Source organism: Notamacropus eugenii, chromosome 1 (genome assembly GCF_028372415.1).
Source record: "Notamacropus eugenii isolate mMacEug1 chromosome 1, mMacEug1.pri_v2, whole genome shotgun sequence".
In the NCBI taxonomy this organism is placed as follows: domain Eukaryota; kingdom Metazoa; phylum Chordata; class Mammalia; order Diprotodontia; family Macropodidae; genus Notamacropus; species Notamacropus eugenii.
In genome coordinates, this window is record NC_092872.1 from 529696007 (window position 1) to 529715056 (window position 19050).

General features: G+C 37.7%; 1 protein-coding gene across 3 annotated transcripts in view; it reads left to right on the plus strand.

The window, feature by feature from the left end:
- The window catches only part of BABAM2 (BRISC and BRCA1 A complex member 2), a 560438-nt gene that overhangs the window by 480965 nt on the left and 60423 nt on the right, over positions 1 to 19050 (plus strand). For all 3 annotated transcript variants that reach the window (XM_072634065.1, XM_072634064.1, XM_072634066.1), the window contains exon 11: positions 13812 to 13965. In XM_072634065.1, coding sequence (XP_072490166.1) covers positions 13812 to 13965 — 154 coding nt within the window. The remainder of the gene's footprint in view (positions 1 to 13811; positions 13966 to 19050) is intronic.

Below are 19050 nucleotides of genomic sequence, written 5' to 3' on the forward strand. Positions count from 1 at the left end.
TAGTGAACTGATTCAACTATTCTGGAGAACACTTTGGAACTCTTTCCAAAGGTCTATAAAACCCTTTGACCCAGTAACATCACTCCTAGGTCTGTATCCCAAAGAGAAAGAAAAGGCAAGAGGACGTGTATGTATATTTACAGCAGCTCTTATTTGTGGTGGCAAAGAATTTGAAATTGAGGGGATGCTCATTCATTGGGAAATGGCTAAACCAGTTGTTGTATATAATTGTTATGGAGTTATTATACTATAGGAAATGACAAGGGGTGTGGCTTCAGAAGCACATGGCAAGACCCGTATGGCTGATGAAAAGTGCAGTGAGAAGGACCAAGAAATCATTGTGCACAGTAACAGCAATGCTGTAATGATGATCAACTGTGAAAGACTTGGCTATTCTGATCAATATAATGATCCCAGACAATTCCAAAAGACTCATGATGAAAAAATGCTCTCCATCTCCAGAGAGAGAACTGCTAAACTTTTGAGTGCAAATTGAATCATAATTTTTTCCTTTTTTTTTTTTTTTTTGCTTTTTTAAAAATATGGCTAATATGGAAATGTATTTTACATGATTACATAATTGATATATTGCTTGCCTTCTCACTGGGTGGGGGGGGATGGAAGAAGAGAATTTGGAATTCAAAATTTTTTTTAAGTTAAATAAATTTTGGAAAGATTTTTTAAAAACCCACATGAGAAACTGAGGTCCAGAGGTCATGTGATTTGCCCAAGGTCACATACGAAATAAGTATCAGAGCTGGGTTTGAGCGTAGGTCTTCTAGCTCACCAGCTAGTCTTCTTTCTACTCTACCACAGAAATGGAGGCAGTATTGGAACTCAAGTAATATGACTCCAAACCCAGGGATTAAAACTCAAGGTTTGCTTGAAATGAGTTCTGAGAGGATAGAGATTTTAAAAACCTTCTACAACCATTCTATATTGAATTTTATTGTTGTTCAATCACATCTGGCTCTTCGTGGTCCTGTCTGTACTATGCATGGAGTTTTCTTGATAAAGATACTGTAGTAATCTACCATTTCTTTCTCCAGCTCACTTGACAGATGAGGAAACTGAGGCGAACAGGGTTAAGTGACTTGCCCAGAGTCACACATCTTGTAATTGTCTGAGGCCAGATAAATGATAAAATTTATGATAAAACGAATTCAAATTCAACCAACTTCTTTGGTTAGCTAAGGAACCTTTTCAAGTCATTCTTCCATATAGCTATAATTTTTTTTAGGCATTCATACTTCATTTATATTGAAAATATTAGTATGGAATCTACCTAATACCTACAATAATGTATCACATCATTGGTTGATAGTACTTTGAAATTTTGATCTATTTGTTGATTGTTAGTACTTTCTTCCTTATTTTCTACCACAATACCAGTCTCACTGCTGAAGTAGACAGTGGTTGAACAAGTATGTGAGTCATTTTGTACTTGTGTCCACATGGCCAAAAATTTAATTATTTGATGTTCCCCATTGTTTTGCATAGTAAATACCTCTGCCTGATGTGCAGGAATCAACTCAGCGATTTGTTTCTGTGCTTGTGTCCATATAATAGGCTTCTATCAGATTGTTTTCCTATAAAAAATTCTTGGGTTATGAAGACTTAAAAATATATTTTATCTTTAGGTATTTTTCCTACTTTAATTTCCTTTGACTTTTTGAAAATCACATTCTATCTTTATATTCTATACCTTCTTTTCATAGCTGAATGATCATATGCTATTTGAATTGGAATACCTTTGTCTACATGTTTTTCTCCGTAGCAACTTACAAAGTTCTCTTATGGAATTCTAGGATTGAATAAATTGTGAACCAAATCTATGGTTTCTGTTGGATAAATCACAGCAGTATTTCTGTCATTTGATCTTATCAGTACTTGGAGAAATTGATGAACAGTTTCTTTTGGAAATGGTAAATTCTCTCTTTGCATTTTTCTGATACTCTAATTACTTTATAATTCTGTCATTTTTGGAGGTTAAGTTTTTGAGCCTCTGTTCCTTTCTGTTGGCCTTTGATCTTGTTTTGTAGCATATTCTGCTCTATCTGCTGAGTTACCTTTTCATCTGAGAATTTATCTCCCATTGATTCCATTTCTTTTTTTTATGCTGTTTTCTCCATTATTGTTGACTTTTATACATTTGCCTTGTTCTAATTTTACTGATGACAGATAACATTAACTGTTCAGTTTTCACCTCTACATAGAAGACTCTATATCAAGCCTGTATATCCAACCCTAATATTTCCCCAGAACTCTATTAATACCCCCTCAGTTGTCTACAGAGCATTTTCACGTGAGTGTCCATTAATGGCACTTTATAACAAACAAGTCTAAAAACTCTTCATTTTCCCCTAATAAGCTTGTACCTCTCCTAATTTCCTCATTTCTATTCAATGAACTACCAGTTTTGTGAACTTGGAAACATCTTTGCTTCTTTCTTCTCTCTTACTCATAGATTTTAATTGATATCCATTTCTTTTTACTTTGTCTCTATTTTCTTCTGTATCCCCTTACGTAGAGCTATGTCTTATTATTTAAAAAAAAAATTTAAGAAGATAGTGTGGGAGGGAATAGGCAAAACCAGTCAATATGTTGGGAGGGGAAATCCCAACATTATATGCATGTTTATGGACTCCCCACTTCTGTAAAAATGTGCGTGCATGCACACTTTCAATTAAGGATCATAACCACAATATCTCACACATCTGTCCCTTTTCTCTGTTCACCCTAGTTCAAGGTTTTATAATTTCCCCTGTAAACTACTAAATAGCACCCTAAATGATCTCTCTGTTTCCAGTTTTTCCCTTCTCTAGTCCATAATATAACTGTGAACAAGATCTATGCAAGATCTTCTCAGGAGGTAGTATGACTTTCAGGCATTTTGTTTATTTGTATAGTTTTGTTTTTGAACTGTTTTCCAGGTTAATTGTTTGCTAGATACTTTATATTTTCTTCTTTTGGGGATCTTTTGTGTTTCCCCTCCCCCTTCAGCATTTCTTGTATTCTCACCGAGTCGTTGCCTTCTGTTTAGATCTTCTAATTTTTCTTCTATGTCTTTCCTCTAGAACTCTTTGATTTCATTTATGATTATTTTTATTATAATTATTTTTTAAAATTTTTGTTTCCTTTCTTGCGGGCATTCTAGTTTATCTTGTGGCCAAGCTATGTTTGTTGTTGTTTTTGTTTTTGTTTTTGAGGCTCGGCCTGTAGATGTGATTTTATTCTGTCCTAAATTTATGTTCTAGGCATCTCTGACTCCATGATGACCAATTATCTTGTGTTTATTCTTTTATTTCCTCATTCTTTCAGCCTTACTTCTTAAATTGGTACTTTGTGTTAGAGGCAGCCTCTTCTTATTTTAAGATGGAATGCTAGGGCCTTGTATAGTCCTGGTCTGTATTGAATGCGGATATGCTACTGCTTTTTCTGTCTGTTGAATACTGTGTTCTCAGGATCTCAGGTCAGAGAGCTATAAACTTTGAGCATTCCCTGAGTGGTCAAATCTGAGCTTAAGTCTAACCACTGCCTTCTGGTCTGAGTTTTGTAAGTTCCTAACCTGCATTTGGAACTGGGTGACATAAGAGCAGACATGTCCCAGATTGGAGCTCCAGTAAACGAATGTTGTTCCTGATCCTTCTCAGGTAGCTGAAAGACCCTGTAGGCTCAGAGTACAAACTCTGTGGAGCTGCAGAGTGGGTCTTATTCTGAATCAGAGGACTTATTTTGCACTCAGGGCAATGGAGCCAGAGACTTACTCTTTCTTATCTCTGCTGTCTGCCTAGGACACAGCCTTGTCCCAAGCTTTGCTGACCCCCAGTACACAACTACAGACCCCTCCAGCCCAGTTCCCTTCCTGGCTTGGATCTCCTCCCCAGTGCCCACAGACCTCTAGCTGTCTGTAGACTAACCTAGGCTGGGAAATGATCCACCATATTTTCTCCTTGGATTTCTCAATCATAATTCATTAGTCTTCCTTGAACTTTATGGGAGTTGGTTGTGTCAGAGAGCTGGTCTAGACTTTTTCTATGCTGTCATCTTTGCCAGTTTACCTCAACATTCTTAATGCCCAAGTCTGACCATGTTACTGCTCTATGCAGTTACATTAGTGTCTTCTTATTGCCCCTAGGATAAAATACAAACTTCTTAGCTCAGTATTTAAGGCCCTCCTTCATACAATAGCTCCAATCTGCCTTAACAGCCTTCTCTCATTCCTCTCTTTCATACACTTTACAGAATGTTCCTGCCACATTGGACTATTAGGGTCTGTTCCCCAATGTCATCATTTCATGTTCTACATTGGTTCATCTTCCATGGATGAATGAATGTACCCTTCATGTCTCTGTCTCTCTGAAATCTCACCTTATTGGGACAGGTAGGTGATGCAGTGGATAGAGCACCAGTTCTGGAATCAGAAAGACCTAAGTTCAAATCTGGCCTCAGACATTTGACATTTGCTAGCTGTGTGACCATAGGCAAGTCACTTAACCCCAATTGCCTCGACCAAAAAAAAACAGAAGAAGAAGAAGGAAATCTAACCTGATTGAGGTAGCAGGCTAGACAACTTGTTGGACTCTAAATGAGGAAGACCTGAATTCAAAACCTGAGATTTTTACTAGTTGTGTGATCCTGGGCAATTAAGTCATTTAACCTCTTTCTGTTTCAAATTCCTCATCAGTAACATGAGGATAATAATAGTGCCTGCCTTACTAGAGTGTGGTAAGGGTCAGATGACCTAGTACATTCATGTAGGACACTTTTTGTTGTTTAGTCATTTTCAGTCATGTCCAACTCTTTGTGACCCCATTTGAAATTTTCTTGGCAGAGATGCTGGAGTAGTTTGACATTTCCTTTTCCAGCTCATTTTACAGGGGAGAAAACTGAGAAAGAGCTTAGTGACTTGCCCAGGGTCACACAGCTAGTGAGTGTCGTACGCCAGATTTGAACTCAGGAACATGAGTCTTCCTGATCCCAAGGCCAGTGCTCTATCCACTGTGCTACCTAGCTGCCTACACTTGGCACATCTTAAAGTGCTGCACAAATATTGGCTATTCTCTTCTTTCAAGTTCAACTTAAGTACGTCCCCCCTCTAGAAACTTCCCTCAATCTCCCAACTGATAATTAATTCTCTCTCCATCTCCCCATTATCTTACATTACCTATCTGCATATATGTCATTTCTCTCCTCAGAAGAACAATAAGCCCTTTGAAATGAGGAATTGCTTCTTTTTTGTCTTTGAATCCTGCTTGTGGGGCATCTCAGACTGAAGTTCCTACAGACATCTCAAAATCAGTACATCTGAAACAGAACTCATTATCTTTCCCCCCAAATTCTCCCTATCTCCTACCTTCCCTATTCCATTAGAGAGTAATACCATCGTCCCAGTCTCTCAGGCTTGCAGTCTAGGAGTCATCCTGAATTCCTCACTATCTCTCCTTTCCCATTTCCAAGCTGTTGCCAATGCTTGTCGATTTCACCTTTGAAATACCCCTTGAATACTCCCCCTTCTCTCTTCTGACACTGCCACCACTCTGATGCAGGCCCACATCATGCCATGCTTTGCTTATGGCAATAGCCGCTGGTGTGTCTGGCTGCCTCTAAGCATTCCCTACCAGAGTCCATCCTCCATTCAGCCACCAAAGCGATTTTCCTAAAATGCCAATCTGATCATGTCACCCTACCACCTCATCCACCCACACACACATTCACTAAACTCCAGTGATTTCCTTTTGCTTCTGGAATGATATATAAAGTCTTCTGATTTGAGTTCAGATCTTGCTAACTCTAGGCCTAGGACCCTATACACTGTGCCACCTAGCTCCCCAAATAACAATAATAATAATAGCTGACATTAATTGAGTGCTTTAAGATTTGTAGAAAGCTTCACAAATACTACCTTTATTAATACCAGATTCTTTTAAATTTCTTTTGCTTATTGTTCATTTTGATGTAACATATGATAATTATTAGTCCATTCTTAAAGTTGTTTTATTATTTTTTCTGATAACTTCTGAATTTTTTTATCTCTGATGTTGTTCATCATGTTGGGATTTTTTTTCTGCTACATGTTCATTTGCTCATTTATTTGTCCTTTCCTTTTATTTATCAGAAATCCTCTTTTAAGAGCCTTTGGTTGCTCTCCTTATTTTTTCTCCTTACATGTTTTATTCATTTTATTTGAGAGATTTTATTCATTTTATTTGTCTGTTTAGGGGAATTGTGGTACTGAGCTCCTTCATGACTTCTCACTTCACCATTTTCCTAGAACTTCCTTTTGGTTCCCCTGCCTAATTGTGTAGAGCTGTATAACCCCAGGCAAGTCCCTTAACCTCGACTGCCAAACTGAAAGAGATCTCTATGGACCACATACTGACTTGGAAAACCACAAAGTGACATTATCTGTATTGTGTTGAATTTTTATTAATTTTATTAGATGTTTTCTAGTTAAGTATTAGTGTGGCAAGTTTGAAACCTCTTATGTAGAGAGTGTTAATCAATGACTTGGCAAAAAGATGGGAGTAGTGTAATCCAAAGACTGAAAGTGTTCTTATCTGACTTGCTGTCTCTGCGGTACTTACTTTTATGCTGTACTTTGCCATGCTATATCACCACATGCAGTCCTCATAGGCACGCTATAAGGTAGACCGTGTATGCCTCATTGTCCTCATTTAACTCATGAGGAAACTGAGATGCAAAGTGATGCCATGATTTGGACAAGGCTCCACATGTCGCTCCACCTGAGCTTTCTTATATTTAAAATGAAGAGGTTGGACTATGTCCTTTCTAGACCAAAATCCTATGACTTGACATAGTGGATCAGAGACTAAAACTTACATAGTCTGATTCCCAAATCTATTATTCTCACACAGTGTGCCTCAGAGAGCCCTTAGTGCTCTGGTGGAAGGATATACCTACTCTGAAATGAAGTGCTTGCCATAGTAGAAAGAGAGCAAGACTTGGAATAAGGCAACCTGGGTTCAAATTCTGGTTTTGCTACACTTTGTATAACTCTGGGCAAGATTCTTCACTTATCTGTGCCTCAGTTTCCTCATCTTTCAAATTGGGCAGGTCAGTTTAGGTGACCTGCCAAGGTCCCTTCCATCTCTGTACCTGTGATCTAAATTAACCCAGTCCTTTGCAGTGGCCTTAACAGTTCCATAAAGTAGCCTTGGATGGCTGAGTAGCATTTTTCCAGAGTAGCATTTTAATTTTTTTATCAGAACTTGCTTTCTCCTTGCCTTTTTCATCCATCAAACATTTATTGAGTGCCTACTATATACAAAGCAGACTCTCCCAGACTTTGGGATAGATACAAAGTTTATAGAAAACATTGTTTCTGTCATCATCATAACAATACTAATAGTTAGCATTTATGTAGCTGTAAATGGGATTAAGGGTTTACAAATCACTCTACAAATATTACATCATTTTGTCCTCACAACAACCCTGGGATGTAGGTACTGTTATTATGTCCATTTGATGGATGAGGAAACTAAGGCAGACATATTAAATGACTTTCCTAAAGTCACACAGCTAGTGTCTGAGAGAGGACTTGAATTCAAATCTTCCTGAGTCCAGGTCCAGCTCTGCACTCCACCACCTAGATGCTTTATGAAGCTTTAATTCTGATTCCAATAACAACTTTAAGGTTTTTCAAAGTCTTCCCCCTCCCCCAATCATTCCATGAGCTAGATAACACAAGTATTATTTTGCCCCATTTATATTAATTTGAAGAAATTGAGGCTCAGAGAACTTAAGAACTTAAGAACTCTGCTCACGCATCCAACCATTCTGGAGAGCAATTTGGAACTATGCCCAAAGGGCTACAAAAATGTGCATACCCTTTGACCCAGCAATATCGCTACTAGGACTATATCCCCAAGAGATCATAAAAATGGGAAAGAGTCCCACATGTACAAAAATATTTATAGCAGCACTCTATGTAGTTGCCAAAAACTGGAAGTCAAGGGGATGTCCATCAATTGGGGAATGGCTGAATAAATTATGGTATATGAATGTAATGGAGTACTATTGTGCCATAAGAAATGATGAACAAGAAGACTTCAGAGAGGCCTGGAAGGACTTATATGACCTGATGCTGAGTGAAAGGAGCAGAACCAGGAGAACTTCATGCACAGCAACAACCACAGTGTGTGAGAGTTTTTTCTGGTAGACTTAGATTTTTGTAATAACACAAGAACTTCTTACAAAAAAAAAAAAAAAAAAAATCCCAATGGAGGATCTCAAGGCAAAATGCCTGCCACACTCAGAGAGAGAAATATGGAAGTTACTCACATATTGTAGCAGATCATGTTTGTGTATGTGTATGTGTTTGTGTATCATGTTCTGATTTGTTATACGACTTCTTTCATTTATCTTAGTCTGACTACATAGCATGACTATAGTGAAAATATACTCAATAGGAAAGTATATGTAGAATCTATACAGAATTGTATGCAGTCGTGGGGAGGGAGGGGGGTAGTGGGGAGTAGGTGGGGGGGATAAAATCGCAATTGTATGGCAGTGATTGTTAAACATTACAAAATTTAAAAAAAAAAAAAAAAAGAACTCTGTTCACACAGAGCTTCCTGCTCCAACTGCAGGGCTCTTGCTACTAAACTAAGCTGCCTTGACCTATCTCTGTTGTTGGTTATGCCTCTGTGTATACCTGCTACCAGGCCAGCTTTAATGAGTGCAGAGAGGACATCTCCGAATATTGCCTCACTGAAAGCTCTAGTTGACCGTACTCCACTCCTCGTAGTTTTCCACTGAAGCTTTTTTTTTTTTTCATTTTTTTTTTCTGGTGTCTGGTCAACTATAACTTTAGCACTACCCTGACCTCATGGTCTTCAAATATGTAGTTTCTTGGATGAGGGAAGGAGAATTGCATAGTTATAGATAAGACATTTTTTTGAAATCATGAACTTACACATCAGTTTAAAGGTTGGCAAAAGTGAGGTGGTAGCTTAATTAAATATGTGGCTACCTTTGAACCCCCAAATAATCTTTCTCTCCTTTGATAGTCTGGTTAACAGAATGAGTGATGATAGTATACTCAAATTTACCAAAAAACTTGCCTCCCTGAGAAAAAGTTGGCTTAGCCTCTGGAGATAAACTAATCTGTGTCCCTGCTTCCAGACAGGATTGTAGTTTAAATCGTTCCAAGCAGAGAATTATACATCTTCTCAAAGATTTCCAAGAAGATTTTTCCTCTACCCACCATTCTAAGGTTTTACAACCTCATAATCAGAAATATTTTTCTCTAAATTAAATCCCTCATCATCCAACATAAATGTGGCATCTGCAAGACAGAAAACAGAAAAATTTCCTTTTGAACATGGGAACAGATCCTTGCTATACCCTTTTCACAGAAAGCTTTTTACTCTGTCAGCCTTCTCTTCTGTGGGCTACACAATCTTAATTCTTTTTGCCCATCTTCACAGACCAGACCTCATTTTTTCCTGTCAAAGGCCACTAATAATAGGGAACAAAATCAAAGGACACAAATAAATAAAAAGCAACATAATTTTAAGAGACAGAAATATAAAATACTTTTACATATCTTGACAAATAAGAAAAACAAAAATGAACTGAATGACCATCTTTCTTTTTCAGTCAGTCAGCGGGTGTGTGTTGAGAATCTGTGTAAACTATGTGTTCTACCTGAGAAACACAAGTTTAAAACCTTACCTCAAGGAGCTTAACTCTAGGAGTTTAACTCCTAGAGAAAATTCACATCATTATTTTCTAATTGTTCAACTGAAGTACTAAACCTAACTATGTGACGCTGAATACAAATATAGTAGAAATTGTGTAGTTTGGAGGCGTCAGACAAGGCTTCATGGAAGAATGGAACGAGTAGATTGTTTCAAGTAATTGCCTCAGGCATTAGGGAATGAATAGGTAGCTAGGACACCGAGTACTCGCAAAATATATAAATCCCCAAATCGGGGAGATCAAAAACCAAGTTAGCAAATAAAACAAGAGAGCACAGATACCAGAGGACCTAGAGAGCCAGTAAACCAGTTAGTGCCTGCCAAATCTACAGGAATTGAAGGTGCAGCATGAAGTGGGTGGTTAGACGGTCATTAGCTATATGGAGTTCCTGACAACCAAAACAGTAGAGGAATGACTAGTGCTAGCATCAGTGAAATTATCCTGAGGCAGCTACTATGCAAACTTTAGGCATAATGATTTTTCTCTTCCCTCAGGTAGAGCCACTTCTGAGCAAGGCAACCTGACCAAGAGATCTGCGGTGAGGCTACACAGAGCCAGTGGCTAGGAAATGCAAGAATAGGGAACAGGCACAAGGAAGGTGCAAAGGCTTCACAAGCTAAGCCTTGAATGAATAGAAAGAGGAAAAAGCACATTCCAGACAGGAGAAACAAAATACGCGAAGGCAAGGAGATAGACAGGAACATGGGAGATAGGGAACAGACCAGCCTTACTCCTAGAGCTGAAGTTACATGTTAGGAAAAAATGGAAAGTAAGATTGTGTAGCTGGGCAGGGACCACATCATAGCTTTCTTCTGTTTGGGGCAAGTAAGCAATGTGGGTAGTGGAAAGAATGCCGGATGTCAAGTCAGGAGAGACTTGATTTAGAATTCCTGTTTCAGTTACTAACTGTGTGTGGCCATGATCAACATTTAACCTCTCTGAACCTGTTTCTTCATCTGTGAGATGGAGTTGTGCATACCTCATAGGCTGTTTCAAAGCTCTATGTAAGTGTCAACTATTACAAGATGTCTGTGATGATAATAATGGATAGACACTTCACAACAACCCTGTGAGGTGAGCACTCCAGAGATTATCCTATTTTTGCAGAAGAGGAGTCAGAGATAGATACAGGTTAAATGACTTGTTCATTGTTACACGGCCAAGATCTGCCAGGGTCGGATCTGCCAGACTTAAAGCCCGGCATTTTGTTCCCTACTGCCCATTGCATCTGATACCAAAAGGGCCCATTGAAAAGTGGAAAAAATGGAATCAAGCAATTGTTTTTCTAAAACAATAGGAAACAAATGGTTTGAATAATTTTTTTCATTGAATGAACTCCATTGGCCAGTTGTTTTTTGCATTGCGTGAACACAGCCTGATTGTTTTCCCATAAGACACTTCTTTCTTTGTGCCTTTCCTTAGTTTTCTGGCCTAGTTTCTGTCCTTCATGCTATTTTTACTGATGTCGTTCAGCAATTTGTTCTCCATTTCTTCATAACCTGTTATTGATTTCAATAATTAAGAGCGATTCCTTGAATCCAGCTCACTTAACTACCTTTATTCCTTCAGTAACCTTCCCCACACACACACTCTTCCTCTCCCTAAGCTCCTTCTTAGGGAGGGTCACAGAGTGGTGTGATGATTAGTTAACTTTGTAAAGTGTTTTTTAAAATAAATCGTGGCAACTCATTTATTCTGAAGTTATTCTTTTGTTAATTTCCATCTCCCAAGACAGTACCATGGCTAAATAAAACTGAAAAGCCAGCCTCTGAATCAGGAAAAATGATGACAGTGTTTCCTTAATATTTTCTTAAATAAATTAGTTTTGATGTAAGTTACTAAGAACTGAAATTACCTAATTATTATAATTACATAATTGTAAAGTGACTCAAAGATGGATTTCTAGAATATCAAAAAAATCCTCAGAAATTGGGAAAAAGTCAAAACACACATACACAGAGCAAACAGGAAGATATCTATAGCTATCAAGACATATGCTTGTTTTAATTAAATCTTTATGATAATGGTCTGAACATATGAGCGCCTTTTTTTTGTTGTTGAGTCCAACTCTTCGTGACCCCCCTTTTAGGATTTTCTTGGCAAAGATACTGGAGGGTTTTGCCATTTCCTTCTTCAACTTGGTTTTACAGATGAGGAACTGAGGCAAACAGTTTAAGTGACCTGTCCAGGGTCACAGAGCCAATAAATGTCTGAGGCCAGATTTAAACTCACAGAGATGATCCTTCTTTACTCAAAGCTTGGCACTCTAGCTTCCCCTATGTTGAAGTTATCTTGGATGAAAACATGAGAAGGAACAACCACTTTTAATAGATGCTTTTCTATAGCAGACACATTTTATAGCACACAAATGGCTGAGAGGTGTAGAGAATAGAAAATTCCATTGTTTTTTTGTTTGTTAATAGAGATTAAATAAAAAACAGCCATAAAGACTTTTTTTTTCTACGAAGTTTCTCATGATTAAATTAAGGACCAGAAAAGATTTCATGGTAGACTCAGCCACAGAGTGAACTTAATCGATTCTGAATTTCACCATAAAGCCAGGCACAAAACAGGGAAACTTAATTTTATCAAAGGTGTTAGGCACTTTCTTGGAGGATGTCCAAATAAGAAATCCAAATAGAAGTTGGATTTCCTATGGGTGGTAAGGTTCTCTAGTTGAACAGATTAGGAAAATAATGGCTGAGCGGTTTCTTAAAGGAAGATAGAGAATCCATTAGGCAGAATTATGCTATCTATGCATTCCAACTGTGGCAATCAACCAGTTTAAAAGCACAGAGACAAGAGATGGAATACTGTGTATAAAAAATAAACTAAAGTCCAGTTTGATGATCACAGAGAGCAGGAAGGAGAGTAATATTCGGTGGGCTCAAAAGATAGGTGGGAGCCAGAGTATATAAAACTATAAAAGCTAAACAAAGGAGTTTCTATTTTATCCTAGAGGTGATAGGATAAGGGAATGAGTAGGGGAGTCACATGGGCAGATATGTTCTAAGGAAAATCACTTTGAGAGAAGTGTATGCATTGACTTGGAATTGGAAGAGACTTGAAGCGGGAAGATCAAATATAAGACTGTTGCAATAATCTAGGTGAGAGGTAATGAGAGCCTGAACATGAGATTGGAAAGAAGGCATTGGATACAAAGATGTTACTGGTGTAGAAGAAATGAAAAGATTTGGAAACTATTTGGATTTGTAAAGTGAGAGCCAGTGATAGGTCCAGGATGATAACTAGACTTTGATGTTGAGCCTTTAATAGAAATAGGGAATTTTAGAAGAGGGAAGAGCTTGAGCGGAAAGATGATTTGTGTTTTGGATATGTTGAATTTAAGGTATCTCTGGGATATTCACCTTTAAATTTGCAGTAGGCAATTGTTGATGTAGGACTGAAACTCAAGGACAGACTAAATTGGATATATAGATCTTAGCATCATCTGCATAAATGTAGTTATACCCATGGGAGTTGATAAGATTACCAAAAAGGAGGAGAAGAAAGAGAAAGTGGAGGAGGAGGAGGAGGAAGGAGAAGAAAAGATTTTACATAGTGGATGCTCAAATAGTATTTGTTGAACAAATGAATTTTTTTAAGCTTACCCCAACAATACCCTTCTGTTTATCATGCTTTAAGGCCCAGCTTACCTTTCTTCTGTGAGCACTCTCTCCTTTCTCTGAGTTTCCGTAGTACTTACCAGCAGTCGTTGATCATGTAATATGTACTCAGTGTACCTTATACTGTTAGTGAATTTTTCATGTAGATTTCACTTCATTCCACTAGATTGTAAGCTCCTTAAGACCCTAAACTGTGTCTCAGACTTCTCTGTGGCCCAGAATCAAACATAGGTGCCAAGATGAAGAAATGACAACCAGGGCAATAAAGAGGCTTGTCCAAATCCATGCAACTAATCACTAGCAGGGCTTGAACTAGAATTCTATCCTGGTCATATAATGTTTACTCAGTACAGATCTGGTGGTTAACTATGGCGTTAGCCTGAAGTCAAATGAAGCTGAGAAAATATCTTCACTTCCATCAATGCATTTACTGTTTTTCTTCTTTTTTTGTCTTTGCAGTTGACCTTCCCCTGTATTTTCCTAGAGACCAGCCTACTCTCACCTTCCAATCAGTCTACCACTTTACCAATAGTGGACAGTTGTACTCTCAGGCTCAGAAAAATTATCCATACAGCCCACGATGGGATGGCAATGAGATGGCTAAGAGAGCAAAGTAAGTAAAATTTACTGTTCCACTGGAGTATAGCTTTTTTCTTATCTGTCCACATCCTAAATTATCTGGAAAATGAACATGCACATATACATGTGTATGTATATATATATATATATATATATATATATATAAGTATGTTTATGTATCTTCAAACTTTGAAGAAGCTGTAATTCCACTATGGATATTCCCTCCACTGATAAAGATCACAATCCAGTGTCATTGAGTAGAGTTTTAATGAATCACTGTGGCCAAAACCTTCATTTCTTGGTGACCAAGGTAATACCAAGCATCTCCCAGCTTATGGGGGCTGGTCCTTTGACAATGGACAACATCATGATTGGTTCTCTTTGTAGGATCTACCAGAGTTGTGCTCTTCTAATCAGTCAGTCAATCAACAGGCATTTATTAAGCTCTTACTTTGTGCTAGACACTGAGCTAAGCTGTGGAATTACAAAGAAAGGCAAAAAATAGTGCTTTCCCTAACACTCTATATTTCAATTGGCAGGGGAAGGTGGGGTGGAGAAGAACATATAAATTTCTGAGTACATAATAGCTAACATTTCTGTAGCGCTTATTATATGCTAAGTGTTTTACAATTTTTATCTCACATAAAAAATAATAGCTGATATTTCTATACTCCTTACTCTGTGCCAGGCACTGTGCTAGGTGCTTTACAGTTATTGTCTCATTTGATCCTTACAAGAACCCTGGGAAGTAGGTGTTATTATCCCCATTTTACAGATGGGGAAAGTGAGGCAAACACAGGTTAAGTGAATTGCCCAGGATCACAGGACTATGAAGTGTCTGAGGCTAAATTTGAACTCAGGTCTTCCTGTCTCCAGGCTCAGTGCTCTATATATACAGAGTACTTAGAAAGTAATCTGAAAGGAGAACGGATTAGCAGCTGAGGGAAATCAGAAAGGCCATTTGTGAAAGGTGGACCTTAAGTTGAATCTTGAAGGAATCAGGGAAAGTAAGAGGTGGGGATGAGGAATTAGATGTGGGGGACAACTTGTACAAAGGCACAGAAACAGAAAATGGAATGTTGTGTTCAAGGAACACATTGTACTCACATATATCTAAATTATGGAGAGCATTTGGAGGGGAGAAAGATATAAAAAGACTAAAGGTAAGAAGGGGCCAAGTTGTAGAAAGCTTTAAATACAGGTAACAGAGAACCACTGGACTTTATTGAGGTTGGGGTAGCAACCCTACCCCCCAGGAGTGATAGCAATAGCATTAGATCTGTGCTTTGGAAAGAAGCAGATAGATGGCAAGGTAGATAGAATGCTGGGCCTGGAGTCAGGAAGACTCATCTTCCTGAATTCAGATCTGTCCTCAGACATTTACTGACTAGGCAAGTCACTTAAACTGTTTGCCTCAGTTCCTTAATTATAAAAATGAACTGGAAAAGGAAATGGCAAATCACTCCAGAATCTTTGCCAAAAAAGCCCCAAATTAGTACGTAGAGAGTCAGACGTGACTGAAAAACTACTTAATATAACGTATCATAACATGCTTAGGAAAAATCATCTTGTCATTTGAGCGGAGGATGTATTGAAGAAGGGAGAGGCATGAAGCAAGGAGCACAGTTACAAGGCTCTCATTCTAGTTGAGGCAAAAAGTGATGTGGGCCTGTATAAGGAGCTATATAAGTGTAGAGAAGGGATGTATAGAAGAGATATTGTAAAAGGGAGAAACAACTAGATTTGACAGTGGAATGGATATGTGGCATGAGTAAGAGTGAGGAATTTATGACACTGTGGTTATGATCTTGGGTGAATAGGAGGATTGTGGTATGCTGAACAGTGATAGGGAAATTCAGAAGTGTTAATTGTTTAGGGAGAAAAATAATGAGTACTGGCTCATACATGCTGAATTTGAGATGTATATCCCAGAGGCAGCTAGAGAGGTGTGACTATCATTGAGAAAAGAGAGTAGGACTAGTTATTTAGAAGTGAAAATCATCTGTGTAGAGGTGATAATTGAACCCATGGAATCCATTGAGATCATCAATCAAGCAAAACACTGTAAAAAGAGATAGAGAAAAAAAAAAAAGGTAGTGGATACAAAAATAGTGGTTATGACAGCAAAGGCAACTGAAAAGGAGTGGTCAGATAGATAAAAGAACCAGAAAAGGTTATTACAAAAACCTAGAAAGGAGAGAATATCTAGGAAAAGATGGTCAGATGTGAAGTGAAACCTCAGTATGATATTTCAGAGAAGTCAAGGAGAACTGAGATTAAGAAAAGTCCATTAGATTTGCCAATTAAGAGATCAGTGGGAACTTTGGAGAGAGTAGTTTCAGTTGAACATTCAGGTTGGAAACTAGATTGCTGAGGATTTAGAAGAGAGGAAGAGGAGAGAAAATGGAGGCACCAGGTGTAGGCATTATTTTCAAGTTTAGCCACAAAGGAGAGGAGAAATATAGAATAATAGCTAACAGGGATTAATAGATCAAGTGAGAATCTTTTTTTAAATGAGGGAAATATAGGTGTTTGTAGACAGCAGAGAAAAATCCAGTAATTAGGGAAAATTTTAAGAAAGGAGAGAAAATTTGACAAAATGTAACACCATGCCTATTAAAAAACACTAGAGAACATAAAAATAAATGGAGCTTTCCTGAAAATGATAAGTAGTATCTATCTAAAACCATGAGCAAGCATTACCTGTAATGGGAATAAGCTAGAAGCTTTCCCAGTAAGATTAGGGGTAAAGCAAGGATGCCCATTATCACCACTGTTATTCAATATTGTATTAAAAAATACTAGCTGTAGCAATAAGAGAAGGAAATAAGTTAAAGAAATTAGAATAGGCAATGAGAAAACAAAACTATCACTCTTTGTAGAAGATATGACCCTATACTTAGAGAATTAACTAAAAAACTAGTTGAAATAATTAACAACTTCCGAAAAGTTGAAGGAAATAAAACAACTCCACATAAATCATCAGCATGCCTATGTATTGCCAGCAAAGTCCAGCAGGAAGAGATAGAAGGAGAAATGTCATTTAAAACAACTGTAGACTGTATAAAATACTTGAAAGTCTACCAGCCAAGACAAACCTGGGAAGTATATGAGCACAATTACAAAACACTTCCTAGACAAATAATGTCAGATCTAGACAACTGGAAAAATATTAATTGCTCATGAGTAAGCTGAACTGATATAACAAAAATGACAGTTCTAACTAAATTAATCTACTTAACCTGTGACATATCAATGAACGCACCAAAAAATTATTTTGTAGAGCTAGAAAAAAATAATAACAAAAATCTTCTAGAATAACAAAAGATATCAAGCGAATATCAATATCAAGGGAATCAATGAAAAAAATGTGAAGGAAGGTGGCCTCCCCATACCAAATCTCAGTTGTATTAAAAAGTGGTAATTATCAAAACAAATCTAGTACTGCCTAAGAAATAGAGTGGTGGATTAGTGGGATAGATTAGGTACACAATACATTATAGTAAATGACCATAGTAATTTAGTGTTTGATAAACCCAAAGATCTAAACCTCTGGGATAAAAACTGCTGGGAACACTGGAAAACAGTGCAACAGAAACTAGATACAGACCAGCATCTCACACTGTATACCTAGGTAAAGTCAAAATGAGTACATTATGTGGACATAAAGGGTGATACCATAAGCAAATTAGGAGAGCATGGAGTAATTTACCTGTCATATCTATGGATAAGGGATGAATTGATAACCAAACAAGATATAAAAAGCATTACAAAATGTAAAATGGATAATTTTGATTATATAAAATTAAAAATTTTTTGTAGTGATGTCAAACTCAAATGGAAACAGGGACTACTAATCCATACATGAGAATCCCTACAAGACAAATATGAACTTAGTTTTAAAATATAGTATTATCTATGTTTTATTGTATTTTTATTTTTTTGTTAAATATTCCGAATTAGACTTTAATCTGGTTTAAGGACATTAGGGGCTGTGTGTTTGACACATCTAGTGTAATGGGAGAAGAGGAGAGAGCCTATAAGAGAGCTCTGTGAAACACCCATAGTTATTGGTCTTGACCTGGATGAAAAATCAATTAAGAAGACTATTTTGGAACAGTCAGAAAGACAGGAATAGAGGAGAAAACAGGGTCAAAACCTAGAGAGAAGAAGATCAGCAGGGTCAGAAGCTGCAGAGAGATCAATAAGGATGATGACTGAAAAGGGCATTAAATTTGGCAATTAAGAGATCATTAGTAACTTTGGGGAGAGCCTTCAGTTGAATGATGAGGTTGGAAGTCAGATTGTAGACAGTTAAACAAGTAAGAAGAAAGGCAATGGAGGCACCTATTGTGTTTAGGCAGTAAGCAAACAGCCAGTTGACCAGGAGAGATTAAGATAAAAGAGTGGAGTAGACAAGGAGTATCCTGCTGGAAAAGACAGCATGTAATGAGATCCCTTGTGCAAGTAGAGGGACTTGCCTTGTCAAGAAGGGTCACCTCATTTTGTGAGCCTGAGATGAAGGAAACTTCAGTAGCAGAAAGCATCTTGGTGATAAGGTGCTTGAGGAGGAGATCTATATAAGATACGAGGCAGTTCTCATCTGAGAGGGTTAAGGGAAGGAGAACTGTGGGAAGTTTGAGGAGGGATGCAAAGGTAATCTAGTCCAGCCTCTTCATTTTATAGAGGAGGAAATGAAACTCCAAGGTGTTAAGTGACTCGTTCAAGTTAGAGGGCTAAGATGTGCATGAGGTTAGATTTTAACCCTAGTGGTCCTGATTTCTAGTTCAGTGATTTATCTACTTTTATGTTATTTATCTACTTTTACATTGTTCAAAGGTCCTAAGCCTGGCAGAAAATTTATTAATTTGCTGACTAGTTTAGGATCTTCAAAGTTGTCTTGGTGGGTGATTTACAGTTTGGTAGGGATAGATGCCTACCCTTATGGATGAGAGTCCAAATGTATGTGCCATTGGTGCCCATGAACTTGTGCACCTGTCTTTGCCAGTCTGGCAGGCTTATGATCAACAATGAAGGAAGCGGATTATGTAGCATAAAGGTATATCCGTGCTTTGATGGAGCCATGATTTCATCAATATGTAAATGGATCACAATCCAT